The sequence below is a fragment of the Sphaerodactylus townsendi genome, linkage group LG01 (genome assembly GCF_021028975.2).
Source record: "Sphaerodactylus townsendi isolate TG3544 linkage group LG01, MPM_Stown_v2.3, whole genome shotgun sequence".
Lineage (NCBI taxonomy): Eukaryota > Metazoa > Chordata > Lepidosauria > Squamata > Sphaerodactylidae > Sphaerodactylus > Sphaerodactylus townsendi.
In genome coordinates, this window is record NC_059425.1 from 121,752,310 (window position 1) to 121,776,455 (window position 24,146).

At 41.3% G+C, this 24,146-nt stretch overlaps 1 protein-coding gene across 3 annotated transcripts in view; it reads left to right on the forward strand.

Annotated features, from left to right (window-relative positions):
- The window catches only part of METTL24 (methyltransferase like 24), an 84,180-nt gene extending 61,240 nt beyond the window's left edge, over window positions 1-22,940 (forward strand). For all 3 annotated transcript variants that reach the window (XM_048492844.1, XM_048492835.1, XM_048492824.1), the window contains one exon: window positions 21,523-22,940. In XM_048492844.1, the coding sequence (XP_048348801.1) occupies window positions 21,523-21,837 (315 nt within the window). In that variant the 3' untranslated portion in view covers window positions 21,838-22,940. The remainder of the gene's footprint in view (window positions 1-21,522) is intronic.
- Window positions 22,941-24,146: the final 1,206 nt, after the last annotated feature.

Below are 24,146 nucleotides of genomic sequence, written 5' to 3' on the forward strand. Positions count from 1 at the left end.
AGACTATTCAGTTTGCATAGTTTCTTTGTTCTTGAAGGAGGCCTAGGGAAATTAAAGTTCCCAGTATCTCTGGCATGTGTATTATAGTGAGATGCCAATGAGCTGCTATTAATTAAGAATGTCTCACAGTAAATACAGAGTGTTTTCATTTTCTTGCATGGGCAACACGTTGTCCATGATTGCGAAACTTGGCCAGCACTTTCCAATTATTTTAGATTATTTTAGATTAGTCCCTTCTTTCAGTTTTCAGGCTCTCTCCTATTTCCCTAAAAGTTGCAACAGTCCAAATCATTCTCTTTGGAAAGGGTTAAATTTGATCCATGTGTTAAAAGAAAATTTGAAATAAAAATGCCTGCAGTCTTATGAGCTTTTCCTACATTTCTCCCCATCCAAACTGCATTCAGCTGCCAACATGCCAAATCCCCTTCGGGGATCGGGCGGTATATAAATTTAAGAAATAAATAAAAATAAATAAATAATTGAGATAGGAATAGTTTTGATCAGAAGTACAGCATATATTTCTGAGGAAGGTTGAAGCATTTTTGTATTTGTTTTTTTTACGGCCATTTTCACATCTGTACACATTTTACCAGTGAACTCAGCAACCCATTCATCTTTTTAAACTTTCGGGACTGATTCTTACAGGCATATTTATTACTCATTATTTGCAAAATCAAGCAATGATATAGATGCAAGGATGCAGACTGACAGAATTTTCATGTTATACCCAGTGTCAACAAACACCATATTTTTCAATAGGGAGAACATTTCTAGTTGACATGACATATTGGCTGATTGGCATGCATATGCGAATCAAATCTAATGTATGGTATTCCCCAAGCTTCACAGAATATAATTTGTTCTCAGTTTTAAGCAAATAACCACAGCATTTAGCACCATTGGAGAGGGTAACTGTGCCAACTGCGATCCATATCTCTTGCTTGTGTATGACAGTCTGATGTGTGTCTCTGACCATTTAATGGATACTTTTTGAGGGGATTCTACAGTTTGGCAAGGGAAGCATAGCAGCAGCAGCAGTCTGTAGGAAAGGATTCCCTTTGTTGTAATGTGACGACTGTGTGGATTTGGCTTCTCAGCATTCCATAAACAGGATTGTAGCTTGCCTAAAGAGGCACAAATCATTTGTAGAAATAGGAAGGCTATAAATAGAAAAGCTAAATGATGTAGCTTGCAATGTAATGGTAATTTTCACAGTAGTGCTACCCTTTGAAATTACATGAATAGGTCATTGGAGGAATATGGAAAGTCAAGAAAGTAAGAAGCAGTTGAATAACATTACCTGAGCAAAGGAACTGGATGGCTTTCTCAGAAATTCCAACTTTAGGAAATTCTGGTTTCAAATAATTTTTATTCAGACTTTGAAAATATGCAAAAAGAAGAAATATCAACCAAACAAAACATACATAAAAATCATATTACAAGGGAAGAGGGAGGTCTCCCAATTTTAAAAACAACTAAAATTTTACTACTTGCTCCCTAACTACAAATGTAAAATTAATTCTTAGTTATTATTACTAATAAAGTCCACACTTTTCTCTATTACATCTATTTCTTATTCTTCTTTTCCTGAATTGAATTGATGGTCCACAAATCATCAATTCATTTTTTTCTGTCATATACAAAAAGTCTTATCAGGGTTGCCAATAATCAGTGAGTTTAGATAAGTTATTCTCTTATCAGAGAAGTAAACTCAGCTATTTCTGCTAATTCCAACAACTTCAGAAGTCATTCTTCTGTTCTAGGTATAGATTACATTTTCCATTTTTGTGCATATAATATTCTTTCTGCTGATGTCCTATATAAAAACCAAGTTCCATGTTTTGTTTGAAGCTGTCTGTTCAAAGCTTTTGATTTCATTTGTACATTACTCTTTAAAATTACTGTATTGTTCAATGTATTTGTATCCAAAAATTTTAGCTTTATTACAAGGCTACCATGAATGCTTTTAAAAATCAAGGCTACCATGAATGCTTTTAAAAATCCCCCCAAACCGGGGGAGGGCGGTTTATAAACCCAATAATAATAATAATAATAATAATAATAATAATAATAATAATAATAATAATAATAATAATAATAATAATAATAATTTTCAACATACATTTGGGACATTTGGAAATTTTAAAATACATTTTTGCCAGTTTCTGCAGTGACAATTACCACCACCAGTGCATCATTTTATAGAAGTTTTCTTTAAGACCAGTATTTAAAGTAAATTTGAGACCCTTTAATCACATATTTCTACCATCATTCCATTTGTATATTGTACCCAAAGTTAATAGCCCATTTCACATACAATATTTCATTTGTTCTCCTGTTTCAGATCTCAACAGAAGCTTATACATTTTGGCAATAACATGATCATCATTCAAACACAATTCTACCTCAAATTCAGTCTTAAAACATTCAGAATCATAGGATATTGTATCTGTTTTAAACCTTTTAAATAACAGTGTATAAATGAACCAATTCCCTTCTGCCATTAATTCTTCTCTTAATTCCATTCTCCACGTGAGCAGTCTAAAATATCATGATATATTATCCACCTATTTTCAAATTTTTCATCTAAATAAGGCTTGTAGTGAGAGCCATATATACTTTTTTTACCTAGTCTAGGTTAAAATTTGTTCCATGTTCTCAGAATGGCAAGCCTAATATAATGATTATTAAAATCCTTATTGACTTTAGCTTTGTCATGTCGTAGATAAGCATGCCATTGAAAGCAGTCTTCTGTTTCAGGATGTAATCTATTCTTTTTATCCAAACCAAACAGCAGGCAACAAAATATAATTTTGTGATCAGGTAGATCTCCTCTTTCCTTTGCACCTTGCAAAATTTTATATTTAACCCAGGGCTATATTTCCTAATTTTAGGAAATTCTGAGAAATAAATTGTTTGGCCTGAAAGGAAATGTGAGTAATGGAATCGTGCAAATGTTGCCATCTCCTGATCATTTCTAGAGTATTTCCTGTCATGACTGCTGCCATGTCTACTCTGTCAGTTTGAGATCATTTGCCTCTAGTCATCGAATCATACAGTTGGAAAAGACCCCAAGGACCATCAAGTCCAACCCCCCACAATGCAGGAACACACAATCAAAGCACTCCTGACATATGATTATCCAGCTTCTGTTAAAAAACCTCCAAAGATGGAGACTCCCCAGCTGTCCGAGACAGTGAATTCCACTGTTGAACAGCCCTTACTGTCAGGAAGTTTTTCCTGATGTTTAGGCGGAATCTCTTTTCCTTCACCTTGAACCCATTACTCCTGATGCTAGTGTCTGGAGCAGCAGAAAACATTCTTTCTCCCTCACCAACATGACATTCCTTCAAATATCTAAACATGGCTATCATGTCATCTCTTAACTTTCTCTTCACCAAACTAAACATCTCCGCCCAGAAATCTTTTTCTCCTCATCCATGTGATGGAGAGGAAAAAGATTGAATGGCTTAGTCCTCCGAAGCTTAAAGTGTGTAGCAGATGATTTTATGTGTGTTACATTTGTGAATTTAAATAGCTGCCGCTAGCTGTTGCCTGCCTTGTACGTAGCGATGTGTTTGTGATTTGCATTATTAATAATCCTGCAGATCAAAAAATTGCTGGTCATGACAGTAATATATAGCACAGGAGGCTGTTTCATTCTCCATAAATTCCTATATGCTTTTGGGCCATGACCTTTTAGAGGTAGAATGGGATTACAAAATAATGAAGATACATTTAACTATATTATAACAATGAATTATTATCCTTTAAGAAAGTTTTTTTTCCTTTTTTAACTTGGCTTTGTTCTGTATTTTTGTTTGTGATCAGGCCTGACTCAGGTGTAGGAATACACTTAAAAGATCCTAAGCATCTAGTTCGCTTTCCTGTACCAGATCATTTAATTCCCAGGCAGACGAACACCTCAGTAATGCTACTATAGGTTTTTCTGGAATTAATATACAAGTAAATAAATCACACAAATGAGAACACACACTGAGATATTACTTCAATCCAGGAGAATTTAATGTCCTACAGATTCCACTAAGAAGAAAAGATGGCTCCTTGGCATATATAATATCTAATTGTATCTTTGTTCTTGAAGGAGGCCTGGGGAAATTAAAGTTCCCAGTATCTCTGGTATGTGTATTATAGTGAGACTATCCCAGGATTAAACGCCAGTGAGGAGGACTTTCAGGGCCAAAACTATACATACCAGTGGAGTTCTGTGATTAGCATTCCCAACATGTAATTAAGCCTTAATAGGAGGCTGAGTTCTGAACTGGAACCTACAGGCTAGGAAAGGGGATTAACTCTTGCCTGTTATGCCATTTCCCTTGCTGAGAACTCCCTGCCTGTGTTTTACCTAGTATGATTAAAAGAAGTTGAGGGGGAGAGTCCTGTTGGGGTGATTGTGCATATTAACTCTTCCTAAGTGCTGTTGACTTGATCCAGCTAGGTCCTGCTCAGCTGCTTTTGAGTTCAAATTACTCAACTGAGATTCCAGTCATTTTTATGCACCTTCTTTTACAAGATGCATCCATGTTCCCATTCAAAACTATTTCAAGAACCTTTGAAGAAAATGTGAACTTTAGCAAATTACATCAAAATTTACCAAGGCATTTCTAAAAGGCAACAATAGAGACAAAATAGGTATTCCAATTTACCAAAGGCCTGTATAAAGAAATAGGGACTGCGCTTCGTGAATAAGGACAGCTGGCATGCAGGACTATATGCTTTTAGATTAAAAAAATGATTGGAGGCTTTCTAGTTATGATAAGCCTGAAATGTGTGAAAATACATGTGATATCCAGACAGGAATAGGAGATAGGAAAGGGCAGAACTAGATAGAGGCTGTTAATATAAGTCACTCCTTCAAATTTTTACTCATGATAAAATTGAAAATACTTTTAAAATTCTTGTCATATTAAAATAATAGATCCCAAACAAGTAGAGTGCATGTTTTAAGAAGAAACATCTATCTTCAGCTCTATAATTGAATTATGGGTTCATGCAAAATTTGCCACCCATGACACAAATTCAGTTCTTTTGAGATCATGCTTACATAAGCAGGACCAAGTTGAACCCCGGTGGAAGCCTATGAAGACTTGTGGTTACTTTAATCTTAATTTTGTACAGTAACTGTTACCATGTGTGGACTTTGTTATTTCTATGGCAGACTTATGATTTCCTGGCAGCCAAGTGGATGCAGGTGTTTCCCCTTAATATTTCAGAAGTAATGCATTTTATGGCTTTTTGAACCAACATGCATCCCTGGGGGAAAGGCTGTTGCTTTTACAGAAAGATATATTTAGTAAGTATGAAATAATCCTTGAGTTTTATTGATTGAGGGCTTTTCCGCATTCTAATTTTCCTTGGTTTTTGTGTTCCTGCTGCTGCAGATGGATGGATGTTCTGTTTTTCTCCCTCTAGTGGCTGTTAATATGATATCACTTTAAGTCCAGTATAAAAAGCCTGCTGTTTAAATCTGCGGGGAGATATGCCAGACATAAAGCTCAACCATTAGAGGGAGCAAAATAAGTGCAGAATAGAACTCCCCCTTCCCAAAGGAAAGTAAAATAACAAGGAAGGAAAATTAGAATGTGGAAAAGCCCTGACACTGTTTTGTTCTAGGATTTCAGGTTCATGTTGAATTCATAAATACAATTCAGTCATACTGTCTTGAAGTTGCTTGAAATTAAGGCTATTCTTGCCAACTCTGGTTTGGGAAATTCTTGGTATTTGGGGGATAGTGCCTGGGAAGGATAGCATAGGGGGAAGGGATGGATATATATAACTGTAGGACTTCAGTTTCTCCTCGACCATCATATACCGTATATAGTCCATCATGTGGAATTTCCATTTTCTTCAGTGGAACTGATCCCTGTAGTCTGAACATCAGCTGTAACTGTGGCAAAACTCCAGGCTCCAACTTGAATTTGGTACCCTACTGGAAATAGTAAGCTTTCTCTAGTGAGGACGAAAACAGCATAGGGGTTGCTAAAGTTGGGAAATGAGGAGGTCTTTCTCTCCCAACACCAGTCACCAGTTCAAATTACTCCCTCGCTGATTCCATGTTTTTGAGAAACCAAAAGTATTCCCCCAAAGAATCAGGGAAATCCCCAAGAGCAGAAGCGGAAGATCACCATTAGCAGACTGAAAACAGAAGTAGCTCTGGAACAGTGATTCAAACTATGCTTGGAAAGCTCTGCAACAAAAGTGCCTGATGCACTGCTGTTAGGGGACAGAATGGACAACACTGGCATCTCTGACTGCAGCCATCAGAATTCCTCTTTGCCCTGAACAGTTCTACAATAGGATCAGGAGTGTAGACAAACACAAGGAAAGCAAAAGACACTGGTGGATCCAGCTCCAGACCTAATGCAGTTCTGTCTAAAGGAACTGAGGTGCTCAGTGTCAATGCAGCAACTGATTTGGGACACTCCATTGCCACTGTCTATTTGTAACCGAAGAATCTCCCTAGTACCATTGCATAGTTTCGACCATCGCTCTTCTTCAGCTCTGGGAGAACATGGATCTCAAATCTTGCACCTTAGTTGCAGCAGATCTTCATCTAGACATTCCTCTGTCTCTCACATGGGCCAAATTTTGGACCTGTTGACACAGCCTTATGTGGAACAACCCCAATGAAGCACTCAAGAGAGGATCTGCAGCTGTCAGGTGACAATATCTTAATTGTTCCTCCTCCTTACTTTCCAAGGGGCGAGTCGCTATGACTGGTACTGATGCATCCAGCCCTAGGGCACCCCATGTATGTGATTCTTGGCTGCAACTTCTTTCACTGTTCGGATACTTCCCATATTTTCAGCATCCATATTGTTAGAGATATTGGGATGCGTTTAGTACTTGTTGTCACTCCATTGCTGTTGGAAGGCTCTTTGAGATACTCACATTTGATTCAAAAGACTGCCATCGCTCCCTAGAACCAAGGAAAATATGTTGGGACCAGCACTCATCAGAAAGATCACCTTGCTGATCATGGATGCTTCCTTGCTTCCCTGAAAGACAGCCGATGGAACTGGTCAAGGTCGCCAAGCTGCTCTAGGTACAGCAGTCACCACAGGTCTTCAGAACCAAAGCCATCATCCTCAAAGCATACTTCTCAATCTTCTACCTCATTGTTCACAGACTCAGTGACACCCTCTTCAGTCTCTTGGGACCAAGTCCTCTGGTGTTGGATCCATTTGCGAGGAGACATCACTGGAATCAACCCTAGGAAAATTATCTAGATCAGACTGAGAGGAAGATCTTCTCAGATCAGAATATGACCTAGTCTTTCTTTCAGTCCAATCTAGATAATTTTCCTAGGGTTGATTCCAGTGATGTCTCCTAGCAAATGGATCCAACACCAGAGGACACCCTAAAGGAATCTCCCTACGTGCATCCAGCAGAGAACCTCCACATTTTCTCTGAGCGTCTCATCTGCATGTCAAAAGCACTGACAAAAGCTTAACTACCAACAGGCTTCTCAAGAACCCGGTAGTATTGTCATGGATGTCATGTGCACCTCAGGGCTCCCATGGCATTGCCCCTCATGAAACTTTCTGAAGCAGGGCAATTATAACCATCAGTATAGACCTCAACACCATCCTTCCTCACAGAGTCAGAGTTACCCCACATATACTCCTTCATTGCAGTTTAAATGATTCAACCCACATCAGAGGAGGAGGAAATCTAACTGGTCCCCCACCTGCAGAGAGGCTTCTTGAATATTGGCTCAGGTGATACAACATGGGGCCGTGCTGTCCACTATGCACATAGCAAGGGAATCCAATGCAAAAGCCAAAGTGTTCAAACTCCTTCAAATGTTACTACATTGACTGAATATCTCCCTGAAGTATAAACTGTACTTAGCTGAATATGATGCTCTCTACCTGTCCTTCAGATCAATTTCTGGAGCATCTTAGAGGGCTCAGTTGATTGTCAAGGGTGGGTATGACAAGGGCCCTTTCTGCACGGCGGCGGCAGCGCTTCTCCACCTGCATAATTTATGCCGGTGGAGGTGTGGAGACTGCTCGGACAAGCAGTCCCGGCTCCCTCCCTAGCCGGAGAGGCAGCTCCGCACGGAGCCACCTCTCGGTCGCCCTCCCTCCCTCACCTGCCTCTCCAGAGTTGCTCGGGAGGGCTGCAGGGACCCGCCCACACTGCCCTGCGACCCCTGGAGGTTGGAGGACAGCGTGGGCGGGTCCCTGCAGTCCTCCCGAGCAACGCTGGTGGGCCACTGCGAGTAGCAGAGAGCTGGACTAGATGGACTCTGGTCTGATCCAGCTGGCTTGTTCTTATGTTCTTATGTTCTTAACGCTGGAGAGGCAGATGAGTGGGAGCGATGGGGAAAGGGGCAGCTTCCCTGCAGTGCAGTTTGTGCCGCGCCGCAGGGAAAACACAGTTTTTTAAAAACCTCGCTCAATGAGCGAAGTTTTCAAGGACAGCTTCACGCCGCCCGGGGAAAGGCTGGCCATACGAACGCTCTCCCAGGGACGCTTCATTTGGCCCGTGCAGAAAGGGCCAAGGATATTCTGAATGAAATGTTCACTAGTTAAATAGGTGGTTGGCAACATGTGGGGATTTGTGTAAAGAAAAGTGTGGGACTAGAGGGGAGGGTTTGAGAAATGCTGCTTTAAACTAAGGAGGGCTATTGGATGAACTGAGGACAAAGTCTTCTGTGGCTCTTGCCTTTGACCACCATTATTATTTATTCGATTTGGCCATGGTACATCTATTGCTCTACTGGTAAGACTTATGTAAATATAGAAAAAAGGTTTAGGCGGGGCCAGGTATGGCTTTATTAGAACAACTTTAATCAAACTTTCGTGCAGTACATCCCAAGGTCAAACTTTCCTATATAGGCCAACAAAAGGTTAGAATGCATCCAATGCACCGAGTAGAAGCAAAAAGAAGCTATTTGGTGAGGGCTTTGGAAGAAGCTTCCAGAGTGACAGCTGATTTAGGGCATGAATGGGTGTTGCTGTCATCTCGTCTGCCAGAGCATTCTTGCTTCTGTGTTAACACCTAATTTGATGTGTCTAGTTGCAAATCAATATACTACATACATTTCATTGCTCCCAAGGAAGCCTTGAACTTCCCATTGCCTCAGTGAAGGAGATGAAACTGTTGTAATATCAGTAATAACACTGAGTAATCAAACACAAATAAACTTATTGAGTGTACACATCAACCTAGAGTTTTAAAATTTTTGTTTAAATATTTGCTTTGTCTTAAAAAACAACTTCACTCGTATTCTAATGAGCCCCAGGTAAGCCCATTCCCTACACATTTGTAATGTCTAAACTTTGTTTTGTGCAGAAAGAGTGAAAGGCCAGTGCAGCATAAACAAGATGCAGATATTTGTTCATGAAGAAGACAAACAAGGGAGCATTGTAAATCACTGATGTGAGTGTCTGCATAAACATCCTGTGTCCTGAGGAATCCAGCAGTGTCTGGGGCATAAGATCAAAAGGGGACAAAAACAGTTTTCTTCTTCTGTTTTTCTTGCACAGGGTGTCAATAGAACATTCATTTGATTAAATTAAGGTATGATGACATGATATACAGCCCTATGGGCTGGTAGACATATTGGGATTTTTAAAATATAAACTCAGTTTTCTTGTGGAACGCTGGGACATATGTGAATCAGCTACAAGTCCTTGTGTGAGGCAGGTATCAAATCCAGTGTGTGCTTGTTCATTTTAAAGGGGAAAAACAGCATGGATAGATAGTGCACTTCAGCCCAGATCCAGATGGGCTTGATACAATGAGGGAATAAAAGTAGACTCCACCTGTACCATAAGGCAAAAGCTTCACTAGTTGGAGACCATCATGCAGAAGGGAAAGAAATGACAAATATCCCTCCCCAAGGCCCTGACTCTTATAGAGGGTACTCTGGAATCTCTAGCGAAGTTGTGACACCCACCAATCAAGAAGCAGCATGCTGGTGAACCCGCATAAGTTACACATGCATTTAGCTCTTTAATTTCAGTCCCAGCCGTCCCCACTTTCTGTAGGCGATCTGCATGACTCATCAGATACCAGCAGTCTGGAGATCATACCCATCACTAGTAGAACCTTTTTCTCCAGCCCAAAGAGTTTTCTGCAAAACCCAGTGGGTAGAAAAATACATTGAGCAATCAGGAACTCATCTTATTAATGAATGAGTGCACAGCAGGGTAGTTTAGGTTTTGTTTTTTTAAAGCACCACTTTAAGGCCTTTACACTATCTGGAGTTTTGTTTGTGCAGCAGAATATGAGTGGGCTGTTAATGTGCTGTTCCCTGCAGTGTTATACTTCTCATATCAAGCAAAAAATAATAAAAGTTCGGTTATTACAAAGGCTGATTATACACTGGTGTTGTGCCCTGCAGCAAGCGTATAGGTCCTGGGGGCAGAGATTCTTGTACTGACACCATTAGTGTTGTGTCACCGGAGATCTTGGTCGCCCCTCAGTAGGGAAACAGCAATGTTTCCCCCTTGCTGTGGAGTCCCCTTCCTTCCGGGTCGCCGCAGCCAAAAAGCAAGATTAAGGTTGCCTGCTTTATTTCTTTAAAGTCCTTTAAAGGTAATATCGATATTGCTTATATCGATATTGTTGATGCTGCTTTTCATTGCTTTTGCATTTTTAGGGAAAAGCCATCCATGGATCCATGAGAGGAGGGGAGGGTGTTCTTCCCCCCCCTCCAGGGATCCACAGCCAGTTTTTCCCTAAAAGTGCAAAAGTAATGAAAAGCAGCCTTAACAACTTAAATATAACAATATAATCAATATTGATATTACCTTTAAAGGGTAATATCTTGCCTTTTGAGTGAGGTCAGGCAGCAGAGTGTGCAATTGCAGCTGTGCAGCAGTCAGTGGGGCTCTTCCTTGTGTTTAAACAAGGAAATGTGAGGAGACCCACTGTGAATGGACAGTGGAGCTAGAAGCACTGCAGAAAACACTCCATGCATAATGAGTCTAAGAAAGCTTTGAGACCACAGAGATTCTTCATCAGAATAGTCTATTTAACACCTACCCAACAACCATAAAAATGTCTCTAGGCTACACATTTAAGATCAGGGAAAGTTGTCATGGTCTGGTATAGCTTGAGGGACCGACCCCTTCTACAAGTATGATGCATAGTCCAATTCCTCTGAGAGCATTAGCTCAAAAGTGTTCAGGTGGAAAAATTACGAAAATATTACATGGTTTTATAAAATTACAGGTGGGGGACCTGCAGTGACTTGTGGGGGAATCTCATTGCCCCTCTATCCCCTTTCCCATACCATTTCCTTTTTCTCTTCTCCTGGCAGTCCGCATTTCCTCTCTCCCTGCTTCCTTCTCTCCTTCCCACACTAGCTGATCTACTGATCTGTCCCCCTGTTTTCATCTTTCTCTCCTTTTTCCTTGGAAGCCTTTCCCTGGGAAAAGTCTGGCCCAGTTGAATTGTGGCTTCCAGCACACAGCTGGGCCTAGTTGCATAGTGTTCCCAGCTGTGCAGTGACTAACAGTGGGCCAGGCCAATAGGTGGTTGCCACTGCTGTTGAGACTGCATCCTTCTCTCCATTCCATCCACCATCAAACCTACCCTTTCACCCTCCCCTGGCAGCCTTTCCCTGAGAAAAATCTGACAGGGCTATGTGGTAGTGGCTGGACCCAGTTGTGCGGTGGCCAGTGGTTGGCCTGGCCAAGCTGATTTGAATGGTGGCCACGGCCACTGGATAAGGCTGAGTTTTATGGATCGTGAGTTACCAGCAGCATCTGCTGAGGGAGAGAGACCTTTTCCAGAGATGGTTGAGCCTCCCAGTCCTCTCCTCCTCCATTTTGCTTTATAGTTTTTTGAGAAGCTTGGTAAAATTGTTACGATTGCCTAGCAAAGCTCAACAGCCATAAAATGGTCAATAATTGTTCTTTTTTTAAAGCTACAGGTGGTAATTCTGTTATTTTGGGAGACTTTAGTCCTCTGTTTTGTTTTCCTTTGTGTATGTGAGAGAGTTATTTGCTTGTTTGCTTGATATTTCCTTCAGATTTGTGGAGAAATCCCCCTGGTCTGTCCCCAGCTCCATTTTGTAGCTCTATTGACCATCTCCTCTTTGACACAGTTGGCAAATTGATATATTGTTGACTGGTATGGAGAAAAATAGGCAAGTCAGATCTCAAGTTACAGCTTATATCCAGACTACAGAGATCAGCCCCCCTGGATAAAATGGATGCTTTGGAAGGTAGACTGTATCTGTCTGGCATTGTACCCCACTGAGGTCCCTCTCTTCTCCAGGCTCAATCCACAAATCTCTAGGAGTTTCTGACTTGGATCTGGAAACCACCCCCCCTCCCCCACTGTTTACTAGGGAGGATCTTGCTCTGTCTTACACTGGCGATCAGAGCCACCCAGTGGAATTGATTGGCAGGAGATTGAGAAGAGGTGGCAGAAAGCACTTTTTCACATACTGCATAATTAGCTTTCTAGAACTCACTGTCCGTAAAAGGTGGACATGATCTTGATGCCCTTTAAAAGGGATAATACTAAAATGCAGAGAAAAACTCTTTTCAGTGGCTGTTAAAATCGCAGCTGGTTGGAACCTCCAAGATTGAAGAAGCAGGTTCAGAGAGCAGCAGGGGAGGGAGCTGTTGTCTTCAGGCACTGTGTCATAACATTAGACATGCATCTTGTGACCTGATTAGGTCTCTTCTTACATTTTTATGGACTGCGTATATTCCGTGATTTATGTACTTTCAGAAAGGTGCATCCAGAATTCAGGCTGACACAGGCTTGAAAGCAATTATTCTCCACAACTTGTGCAGGCTGCGAGGTCATCCTTCTGGCTGCTATACCCTGATGGTAGCAGCTGTTAAATAAGAGAGCTGGATCCCAGCAGGCTTTTTGCTGCTTCGTTCTTTCAGCACAGGGAATTTTTTGCCAGGACAAAAGACTCTTGAGTTATCTCCTTGAGCCAAAAGAATGCTCCGGTGTCAGCAGTTGTTGCTATAGACATTTTCTCTGCATAAGCTTGGACTGTGTCTGTGAGGGCAGAAAGGCACATTCCTCCCACCCACTTCTACACACACATCTACTTACAGGTAAACACTCCAGTTTGCTATTTCAGTGACAAAGCTTTTTATGTACTATTTCTTCATATTGTCTTGCTATTCTTTGAGAAACAATGAGAAGAAAACATGAATTATGGCCCTTCCAAATTAGAGCCTTAATTAAGGATATTATTCAGAATGAGGTTTTTCTTGGTGAAGTCTGAGAGATATTCTGAGATATATTGCTGTAAGAAGCAACATGTGTGCACACATTTGCAGTGCAAAATAAGATGGACAATATGCACAAACTACCTTGAGTTAGGATATTCCTTGTTTATACATGGACCAGTTGATATGGTCATTCAGCCATGCATACAGACTTTGGGAGCTAAGAAACCCGCCTCTCACTTCAACCTGTAAAAGATCCAAAGACCTGTAAAGATCCAAAGTTGCAATGCTGAACTTTGCAGTAAGTCACCTAATTCTCTTTTGACCCCAACTCTGGAGATGTAATCTGTAGTAATACAGAAATGCAAGGAACCTGCTGTACAGCCAATTGCTGTGTCTTTGTGTGTTTGTCATGTGCAGTGTAAGTGCTGAAATAACACTGACAAATAGATACTCATTCTGTCTTGATTTTTCTCTGTGGGGAACTTCAAATAGTCCTCTGGTCAACTCCAAATAGAATAGAAATCCTATTAACCTTGCTGCTGCTGCCGCTGCTGCTATTATCCACCATTTTAACAGGGTAGGTGTATAAAAGACACTATAACAGATACTACACCTTGGCGTACATAAACTCAATACTTGAGTCATAAACAAGTGATTTACAGTTGTGACAATTGATTTATAATTGTGACAGTCCCAATCTTCACTTCTTCTAATGTAAATCCAGTGATATTTAAACCCAACAGGTGAAGTAACAAGAAGTTTGTATAGAGCCTATTTAGAGGCACTAGAACCTCTGGATATGGTTTTATTTCGTATTCTTTGTCAAGCCAATCTGCAAAAATAAATAAATAAATAACATTATAATATGTTTTAACTATACATTTATAAATGCTCTCCCATGAAAACTTACAAGATTATGTCAATAGCCTGAAATAAATTGATATTTCAAATGCAAGCTCTTCTGCTGCTGCTATTATGGCACCTTTGGGCCTTTCCAAGTTTCTGCCTGCACTCTGGTAAATATTCTTGGGGTATACATTTTAAATTACTGTTCTCATAAAAAGGGAAATGGATCTGAATTCCTGCTGCTGACTTGAAACTGTATGGTGAACCTTCTCTTTACGTTCGGGAGCAATTAAGAGTGCCCAGTTCACTGATACAGGTGGAACAGCCTTAAATAGGTCTGCATTAAGGATTTCCTGATTTAGAAACTAAAACTGCCTATTTTTCTGCCAGTTGTTGAAACAAGTCACATTTTAATACAAATGCATTTTAAATTTATCTCACTGTCTCTCTGCTGTCTCCCATTCCCAGCATAGGTTGCTGAATGAAAGGTAATATAGCACCAGGGAAGCGGATTCTGGATGGAATATAATTTTGACAATTGAAAATAGACTTGTTGAAAAGAGAGTTCTTTTTTTTCTCCCCAGGGGTAAATTGCAGAAGCAATGCAAATTATTTTCCAGATAGTTTTGGTGCTGTTCAGCATTCTACCTCCGCAGTGTTTAACAGATAGAGCCGGTACACTCCTAATGGAATATTCATTTTTTCCAGATGGTACAGGTGACCCGTGTATATCATGGGAGTTTTTAGCATTTCTATAATGTAACACAAAGCAGGAAATGATGGAAACAGACATCTTCAGGGGACAGTGCTGTTATTCAGGCACAGGTCTATTTGTGTCTGGAAAAGTGTATTCATTTTTATGCGTGAATGGTGGCACAAGTGTCTCTTTGCTCATGAGTACTTTCCTTCATTCACAAATGGAGGTTTTAGGAATTTGTCTCCTAATAAGATGAATTCCACTGCAGGTGTTTGTAGGTTTTGTTTCCAGTTTTGATGAGTGGGGTGATTTTTCCAATTTTACAAGATTCTGTAGTCAAGCACACATTGATTGCCTATGTCATCAATATGCGGATGAAACCTAGCTGTATCTGCTGATGACTGGTCAGGCGGGTATCATCTCAGATATCCTGGTCAGGTGTCTGGAAGCTGTGGTGAAGTAGTGAAATTCAGTCGGCTGAAATTAAATCCATCAAAGACAGAGGTTCTGTGGCTGGACCAGGGAGGTTCAAGTTCAGGATACCAGTTTCCGACTGTTAATGGTGTGCAACTGATATCAGCCTCCACAGCCAGTAGCCTGGATGTAATTCTGGATGCTTTCCTCTGTTTGGAGGCATAGGTCACAAATGCAGCCTGGATGGCATTTTTCCACCCTTACCAGACTGGGCAGCTGAAGCCCTACCTCTCCCACCTTGATCCAGCCACAGTGATTGATGCAACAGTCACTTCCAGATTGGACTACTGTGACTCTATTCAGGGCTGCTCTTGCAGCTGCTTTAAAACTTAAAATTGGTCCAGAATGTGGAGGCAGAGGTCCTCACAGGGATCCCAGGGAGAGCATATACGACCAGTGCTGTACCAGTGACACTGGCTCCCAGGTGAGCACTGATTCAGGTTCAGGGTTCTAGTATTGACCTTCAAAACCCTAAATGGTCTGGAACCATTGTATCTGTGGGATCATGTCTCCCAAAGAGCACTACACTCAGCTGGTAGCAACTTACTCATGGTCCCTGGCCAAAAAAGTGTCCAGCTGTCCTCAGCTGGGGCCAGAGCCTTTTCAGCTTTGGCCCTGATCGGGTAGAAGTGTCTATCAAAGAAGCCCTGAGCCTGTGGGACTTGACTCAGTTATTCAGTGTCGGTAAGACTGAAAACTGGTCCTACAGTTTAGGACAGGGCCAGGTTCTATTCTAGCTGACCTTCCTTTTCCTGTCCCCCCTTTCTTCTCCCTTTCACCTTCCTGTCTTCCTTTTCACTTCCTCCCTGACTGTTGTTCCATTATTGATATTTGTCTTGTGGGTCTGCTGTCTGGTACCTATCTGTTTGGTAGGATTTTAAATGTTAATCTGTGTAATTATACAGAATATTCATTTTATTGGTCCAGGAGAGCCAGCGGGGTGTAGTGGTTAAGAGCAGGTACACTCTAATCTGGAAAAACGGGTTTAATTGCCCGCTCTGCTGCCTGAGCTGTGGAGGCTTATCTGGGGAATTCAGATTAGTCTGTGCACTCCAACACATGCCAGCTGGGTGACCTTGGGCTAGTCACAGTTCTTCAGAGCTCTCTCAGCCCCACCTACCTCACAGGATGTTTGTTGTGTGGGGGGAAGGGCAAGGAGATTTTAAGCCTCTTTGAGTCTCCTTACAGGAAAGAAAGGGGATATATATAAATCCAACTCTTCTTCTTCTAATTGTATATTTTAACTGCTGTTAGCCACCTTAAGCCTCACTCTGGTCAGAAAAGGGCAGGATAAAAACCCAATGAATAAATATGTGGTGCTTTCCCTCTGCTTTCAAAATTCTGAAACTGGCCAGTCCTGGCTCAGTGAAACTTAGAGGTCAGATGGTAGGCATTGGCCAATTAATATTCATATATGGAAAAGTGTGGCCATGTGAATGGAGAACCAAGTGCTTAATTTAATGTACCAATATATTTTAATAGTATAATTTGCCTGACCAATGGGACAAAGGAGCTTTATTCTGCCCTGTTCACCAGTCAGTGGGCTGAGTTCTAGCTGCAGCTATATATACTACTTGCCCATCATGACTTAAGTATTTGAAGGTCTCTGAGCAGTACCATACAAAGAATAACAGATTGTTTGTTTTTTCTCCATGCCATTCCACTATCTATGCCCAATATGATTGAGGAGTGCCCAGGTAAACAAGAATTGCACATGGTGAAGTTTACTGCTTCACAGTGACAGCCTTTCAGCACATGGGCATGGTTTTAAGCAGCTTCTGCAAAAGAGGTGGCTTTGTGTGCACTGGCTGTAATTGAATTATTATAGGCAGACTTAGCAGCTATTTAAGAGTTAAGAAGAGGACATGAAGAAAATTATGCAAAGGCTGCGCAACAAAACTGAACTGGCAGAACTGAAAGATTATCACCATATGGGGTGTTATGATGAGCACAGGCTTTTCTTTGTCATCCAAGATGGGCTCTTTCTTCCTTTTTGGGAAGGCATAAATAGGCAGCTGTGGATCTGCATGATGGCAGCAAACTTCTGAGGGGAATGCTAATAAGCACCCACACTTGCCTTTGCACACTCTCAAGGAAATCTCTGCAAAATTACTCCTGGAAAGTATTTATAGAGATTTTCCATGGCTCTGTTTTGCAGTGACAGAACCCACAGTAACTACCCGATAGTACTGAACCTTCTTCAAGGAGCCAGTGTGGTGTAGAGGTCAGAGTTTCAGACTGATCATGGAGACCTAGATTTGAATCCTCGCTCTACTGTGGGTGCTTCTTTGGGCCAGTCTCAACCTAACTTACCTCATAGTGTTGCTATTGTGAGGATAAAAAACAGGAGAGCAGGATGTGCAACTGAACCCTGCCTTTGATTTTGTTTATGGGGGGGGGGGAGATTCTTGGGAAGGGCATAAATACCAATATTTGGGTTCTCCAATACTATTTTAGGTTTCAGATTCTGCTTTTTGAGGATTCTGAAATTACTTGAGTTCCACTATTACCTATGTGGGACCTTTTCAGGGAGTGGGTAGGTGGCTACTTTTCAGCCAAATGACACCAGAATTTCAGGGAGTTGGTGTTGCCTGTGCACTAAAGATCCCCACCCCAGGTTTCAAGCAAATTGGACCAAGAGGCACCAACTAGTCTTACTACTTGCAAGGTTGCATACTGAGAGGCAGTAAAAACAGCCCTGGAGAAGTTCTTCCACAAAGGAGGCAGGGAAGATAAAGGATTCAGGCAGAACCGCCATTTTGCTGGGCCAGAGAAAGGTATAAATAGTTAATTTTTTTTAAAAAAATCTATATTTATTTATTTATTGGTTGAACTTATATACCGCCCTCCCCCGGAGGGCTCAGGGCGGTGAACAACAAAACAAAATAGAGCACATAACCAAAAACTAAAATCCGGTAAATATTAATTAAATTGGCTCTATATAAATAAAATACCCCACCCTATTAAAACGCAGCATACTAAAATCAACATAGTAGATGGTGCCTACTATCAATCCCCTAAAAACCAGAAGGGAGGGGGGGCGGCAGGATCCACAGATGTAACAGATGTTGCAGATGTTACAAGTATAAACATATTCCTTGAGATAAAGTTTGTACTTCTTCCTTAGAAAGAAGTACTTTGAAAACCTGCCATGGCCCTCTCCAACCAGCTTAGTGACTCGGAGTGTTCAGGGGAGGAGTCTGAGGACCTAAGGCTGATGGCTGAGGAAGACCAGAGGGACCAGGAAGGAGCCAGCCCTGCAAAGACACCTCCTGACAATGAATCAATGAATCAATTCCCTTTCAGCAATCAGGCAGCTAGTGATTGTTTTTGAATTACTACTTTTCGAAAATCTGATCTATAGTCAGATCACTCTTCTAAAGTATCCTTGCATGACTTCTATGGATAAAGAAAAATGTTTCATGGTGGAATACTTAACAGCAGCTTGTGAGGCTGGAGGACCATCCTAATCACCACCCACAAGGTGCTACATTATTTTTAAAAATTTGTTCACGATATTAGTTTTGTCCATGATATTAGTTTTGTTCTGGCCTCAGGGTTCCTGGTGTCCTTGAGAACTAGGACTTAATCTTACAGAAGACCACTCAGGAGTTGTGGCTTCTGAATTGGTTGATACCGCAAGATTGTCTTCGCAGGCCTCAGTCTAAATAGTCTGGGAGATAATTGGAGCCAGCTGTACTGCAGGCAGGTGCTGGAGTTCCCATGGCTGCATTCTGTTCTGGCCAGGATCCTGAAAGGAACTACCACCAGCAGCGCACTGTTCTAGCTCAGTAGTTGGATTGTGTGCAACCAGTCTGGTGCTTAGACTCCTCTGTGCCATCTTGGCTTGGGCCCTCTGCCACTGCAAAATGGGAGTGGATCCAAGGGTGTGTGTGTGTGTGTGTGTGTGTGTGTTACAGCTCTGGGCTGAAGTTCTGCATGAAAGAGTTTGGTGACTTCCTTGACTTGGTGACAAGGTTTCTCTGGCAGGCTGTAGCAAGATGGTCTTTGATTCATTGTCAGGAGGTGTCTTTGCAGGGCTGGCTCCTTCCTGGTCCCTCTGGTCTTCCTCAGCCATCAGCCTTAGGTCCTCAGACTCCTCCCCTGAACACTCCGAGTCACTAAGCTGGTTGGAGAGGGCCATGGCAGGTTTTCAAAGTCATGTTCTAACCACAGTTAAATCCCCCATGTTTCACTTGGAAATCATCCAACACATGCTCTGCTCTGCTGCTAAAACTATTCCGTGGGACTAAAAAGTGCTTAATATTGGTGGGATCACAGCCCTGCGATTACTGTGTTGTTTATTGCCAATCTCCAGTTTGCGCATGTTCTCTTTTCCTCCTCCTGCTGAGCTGCAGGGTTGGGTTTGTTGTTTGCATTTTAAAAATATCTCAATTCTAAAAACTTCCTTTATACTTCCACGTATGCAGTGGTGCGATTCAAATAATTTAACAACTGGTTGTTTACAAGCACCATTTTAAGAACCGGTTCTGCCAAAGTGGTGTGAACCTGCTGAATACCAATACATATGTAATGCATTTAGAAGGGGAGAAAAAAAGATAACTGAGGTTTTGTAATTGTGCTTGAATATTTGTGGGGCAAAGGAAATCTAGATTGGAAGGAGAGTGGCAGTGATTAGCACAGAGACACCCAGTGACTATAACTGGAGTAATAATCTGCTGTGCCTTTCAGGTTCCGTTTCGAGAGCACTCGCATTTTGATTCATCGCAATAACCTTTGTTTTTACCACATGTAGGAGGAGGTGAAGTAAAGAGCAGTGTTTCCTCCTCAAAATAATGCATAGAAATGAAATACCATTGTTCCCATTGTTGGATTTGTCAAGAAATGATTTGGATAAACAACCATGGATCCATTTGCCTGATCCAAGCTATTAATGTTATGGCTGACAGCAAGTTCAGTAACCATGGTGACTGAATTAAATGTTCCCCATGATTAGAGAATCTGATAATGCCATACATGATCTTGCTTGGGTCAAACATAATGCCTGCCATACCTGAAAATGTTTTGGACTGCTTGCGCAGGTAAGGTATATATTAGATTAACTGACTCTTAAAGATAGAAAGTGACATATCCATTTTTTTCAAGAAAACTGTTCCCTAGGCAATAAATAGGTTAACCAATGACCCTCGCAGGTGAGTCTCTGTCTCCCGTGTCTGGGTGGAGCCTAGGGGTGACTCATTCTGCCAAAGGTCTAGTGTCATACTCCCGGGGAGTGAGAACTCCATACTGACTCCAAATACTTTTATGACTTCAATCCCAGCATCCACTTTGTTGTCAGGTTTATGCTAGGTTTATCCAAACACGACAGTTGTGTTGCATCATAGCAGTATTCTAATCATAGTCCCCAAACTGCTCATCTCTTGTGACTGATGGGCTGTGTGTCTGTCTTCCTTGCTTTTAGACTTTGACATTTAGATCAAGGCTGATCTCTCTTCTTGAGTAGTATTACTGACATTTTTGCACAGAGCAGGTCTGCCTAGCACAGGGGGAAAAACATTTTCTTTGAGATAAATCTCCGGCATGATGTTGTTTTATCATGTTCTTTGTAGTTCTCAGAGTAAACAGGAACCTTGGGTGTTCCTGTGTTTACTGGTGTGTTGGATGGGCGTTTGTGGGATTGGAGCTCTAATTCATGTTCAGTGGTGATCTTGCTAGAGAAAAGGTTTTAGGATGTGGTTCAATTTACCTGAGACTAATGCCGAGTGAGAACCCACTGAGAGTGATCAGGCTTTGTTGGCTGTTGAAAGGAGTGAAATCTTATTGACTGTGTGAACCAGAAACACTCTTTGAACACACGGCTGAATAAAAGTCAGATCAGTGTATTGAATACAAGAGATATGGAAGAGACAGGACAGTTCTCTAACCCTACAACTTTGGTGCTGTACAGGCCTAATCTCAAGTTTTCAAGCCATCTATTGTGATTGTCCTAAGGTACTCAGGAGAGGGGCAGATCTATCTCAAGGGGTGTAGCTTGGGAGTGCCTCACCTTCTATGTAGCTGGGTCATCATCAGAGTTGGGATTTGTTCCCCCGCATCCAAAGACCTGATAAACCTCCCACATTCCAATCTGACACATTAAAAGTGCAGAGCAGTGGAAAGAGGAGAAAAAAACAAGAACGGCTGTAATTCTGCTCTGTGAATAGGCCTTAAATCAGAAGAGACGCAAAGTCACCTCTAACAACCTCACCAAGGGCCCCCACTTTGCTGCTCTTTTTCTTCTGTAACTTGAGAATATAATATTGGCTTATCTTGTTACCGCCTGCTTATTTATTATCCTGTGTTTTGATCACATTTTAACAGATTGATGTCCTCAAGGCAGATATGGAAAGTGCAGAATGGAAAATTTTGGAAAATCTTATCCTGGAGGATGTTGTGCTGCAGATTGGACAACTGGTGTTTGAAATCCACGTCCATTGGCCTGGATTTGAGGTCAGCGGTAATGACAGTACTGTGGTTCGGTATTGGTACAGTCTTCTCAAGGAGTTAGAACTGAAGGAGTTCAGGCTTTTTCACACTTACAAAGACTTATCAAAGCCACAGATATTTCTAAAAAGGGCAGCCTTCAATGCAAGTAGCTGCTATACTCTGAGTTGGGTGAATACAAGATGGAAATAGAAAGCCTCAGCTACGGAAGAGAACTGTGAATCATCACCTTCAGGAGTGTGATTGAAGATGATATTGGAGACCTTGACAAAAGTTACTGAACTTGCAAAGACAAGCTGGGGTGAATAATAACCGACTTGCATCCAACCACACAGTTCTGAAGATTAGAGAACGCTTGTGTCTTCAGAAGAGGTGATGATAGTTTCTGCTGATTTATCTTCCCACAGCAGATCCCACACTTGGCCTTTCCTACTGTTCCTGAGGATCCACTGACCTCCTCCCCACACTATGGTGAGGTTCAGTAGACTGCAGTCAGAGGGGGAAGCAGGAAGGTTCTGCGAATTATTGGGTATATACCCGGATTTTTTTCCTTGTTTTCTCTGTACTATTCCCCACTGCAAAGGCACAGGTCATGGAAGAAGTAGTTTGAATTTAAAATGGTTTGCTTCTGCTGTACACATGGCTGCACATCAATTCATGCTTAGATGAATGACAGGAGCAGGCAACTGTTCTGTAATAATTGCATTGATTAAGAAATTGGCATGCATGAAAGGACACTGTATCCTTACGGACAGACGAGATGAGCAAATTAGCTTCTAATGTTAATTTTTTACTCTTTCTTTGCGCTCGAGGAAGGGGAGACTGTTTCTCAGGGTTCTGACCTACAGGAGGCACTTTATCTTGCTGTGTCTTCTAGTACGCATTTCCAGGCACTTGAATTTATTCTCTATTGTATGGCTGCTGGGCAGTCGTTTCCGTAAATAATTCCTTTTTTTTCTCGATGCCTTTTTTATCTTGTACTGTGGTATATGGCCCAATTCGCAACATGCTTTATTTTAGCAGTTTGCATCAAATTAGGCAACTTTTGCTTTCAATCAGTGGCAGTAAGTAATAAGAAGAGCGTTGCTGGATAAGATAGAGGGTTCATCTAATCCAGCATCCTGTTTGCCAGAGTGACCAACCAGTTGTTTCCTGGAAATCCACAAACAGCTCATGAAAGCAACAGTGTAAAGATGTTGCTTTTTCATTTCCCAGCTCTTGCGACCTTGGCAGCATTCCTCGAGCTGGGCTGTGTGCCCGGTGAGGCAAGCTAACCTTGCTACTCCTTATCTATGTGTGTGAAGCTAGTTTTGAGTCTTTCATGGGAACCTGTCTGGGGTTTCGAAGGAGGGGGGATTCAGACTCGTAAAAGCAGTCTGTTTGTTTGGGAATAGTCAGATTCAGCATCTCGTGTGTGTGTATCATGGAAGCTTAAGAATAAAGATCCTTCAATGGTTACTCTATTCTGGTCCTTTCTGATTCTCTACAAACAGTAAGCAACTTGCACTCACTTAAGGACTGATACTGCAGATGAAGATTTCTTTGAGTCATTTTAGATTTGTTCTCCATAAAAGCTTTTCTTTGTGTAAAATTAATAACATGGACAATGTGTATAACAGTTTACTGCAGCCCTGGCATGTGTCTGTTTTACAAATCCAGCCAGCTTGAATTTTTTCCTTTTCTTTGCTGGCACACTTTGCTGTCTGGTCTTATGAGGAACGATATCCTTCTGGTGTCTTGTTTATTCACATCTGTCATTCTGGAAGATAAGTTTTTATTCCTCAGCTTTTTTCTCTGTGCAATAAAGAAACAAATCTAGCCTTCTAATTGTCTTTGCAATAACTGACAACAATTTACAACATATAGAACACAAGTGATCTAATCCCAACATTGTATTATCCATTTGAACTGAAAATAGTAAAATATTTGCGTGCTTTTGAACATTCCTACAATACCTTACAATTAAACCTGTCAGCATGCCAGATCCTAAAAATCCAGTGCCGATTCAGTTAATGCAAAATGTATTTTAAATATGCAAGAAGATACCAGTGAACTATATTATAAATCCAATCTAGTTACTGCACCTGTTCCATCAAAGACAGAAGGGAATCTGATCAAATGTGAAGCATGACTGAAAATCCTGTGTCATGTATGGATGGTTTTAAGCCTGCAGAATACTGGCCATCTTCCTAACTGTTAAAATCGGCGGCAAGCAAAATGATGAATAGTAGGCTCAGGATGTAATGAAAATGGCAGTTCTATATCAATTCCCAGTTGTAGATTACATTGTGGGATTTTCTGGTGACCTCTTCCTGGTTACAGCTGGTACAGTTACACAAATTCAGTTCTAATAGTATCTGCCATAATGATTCAGTGGGCAACTACATTATCCAGGTCAGAAGTACCATATTTAATCATAAGTGAACTTTTCCCTAAGTATGCAAGGACAACCCAATACATACAGAAAGAAGAAATGGTTCTTTGATGAAGGGGCGATCTAT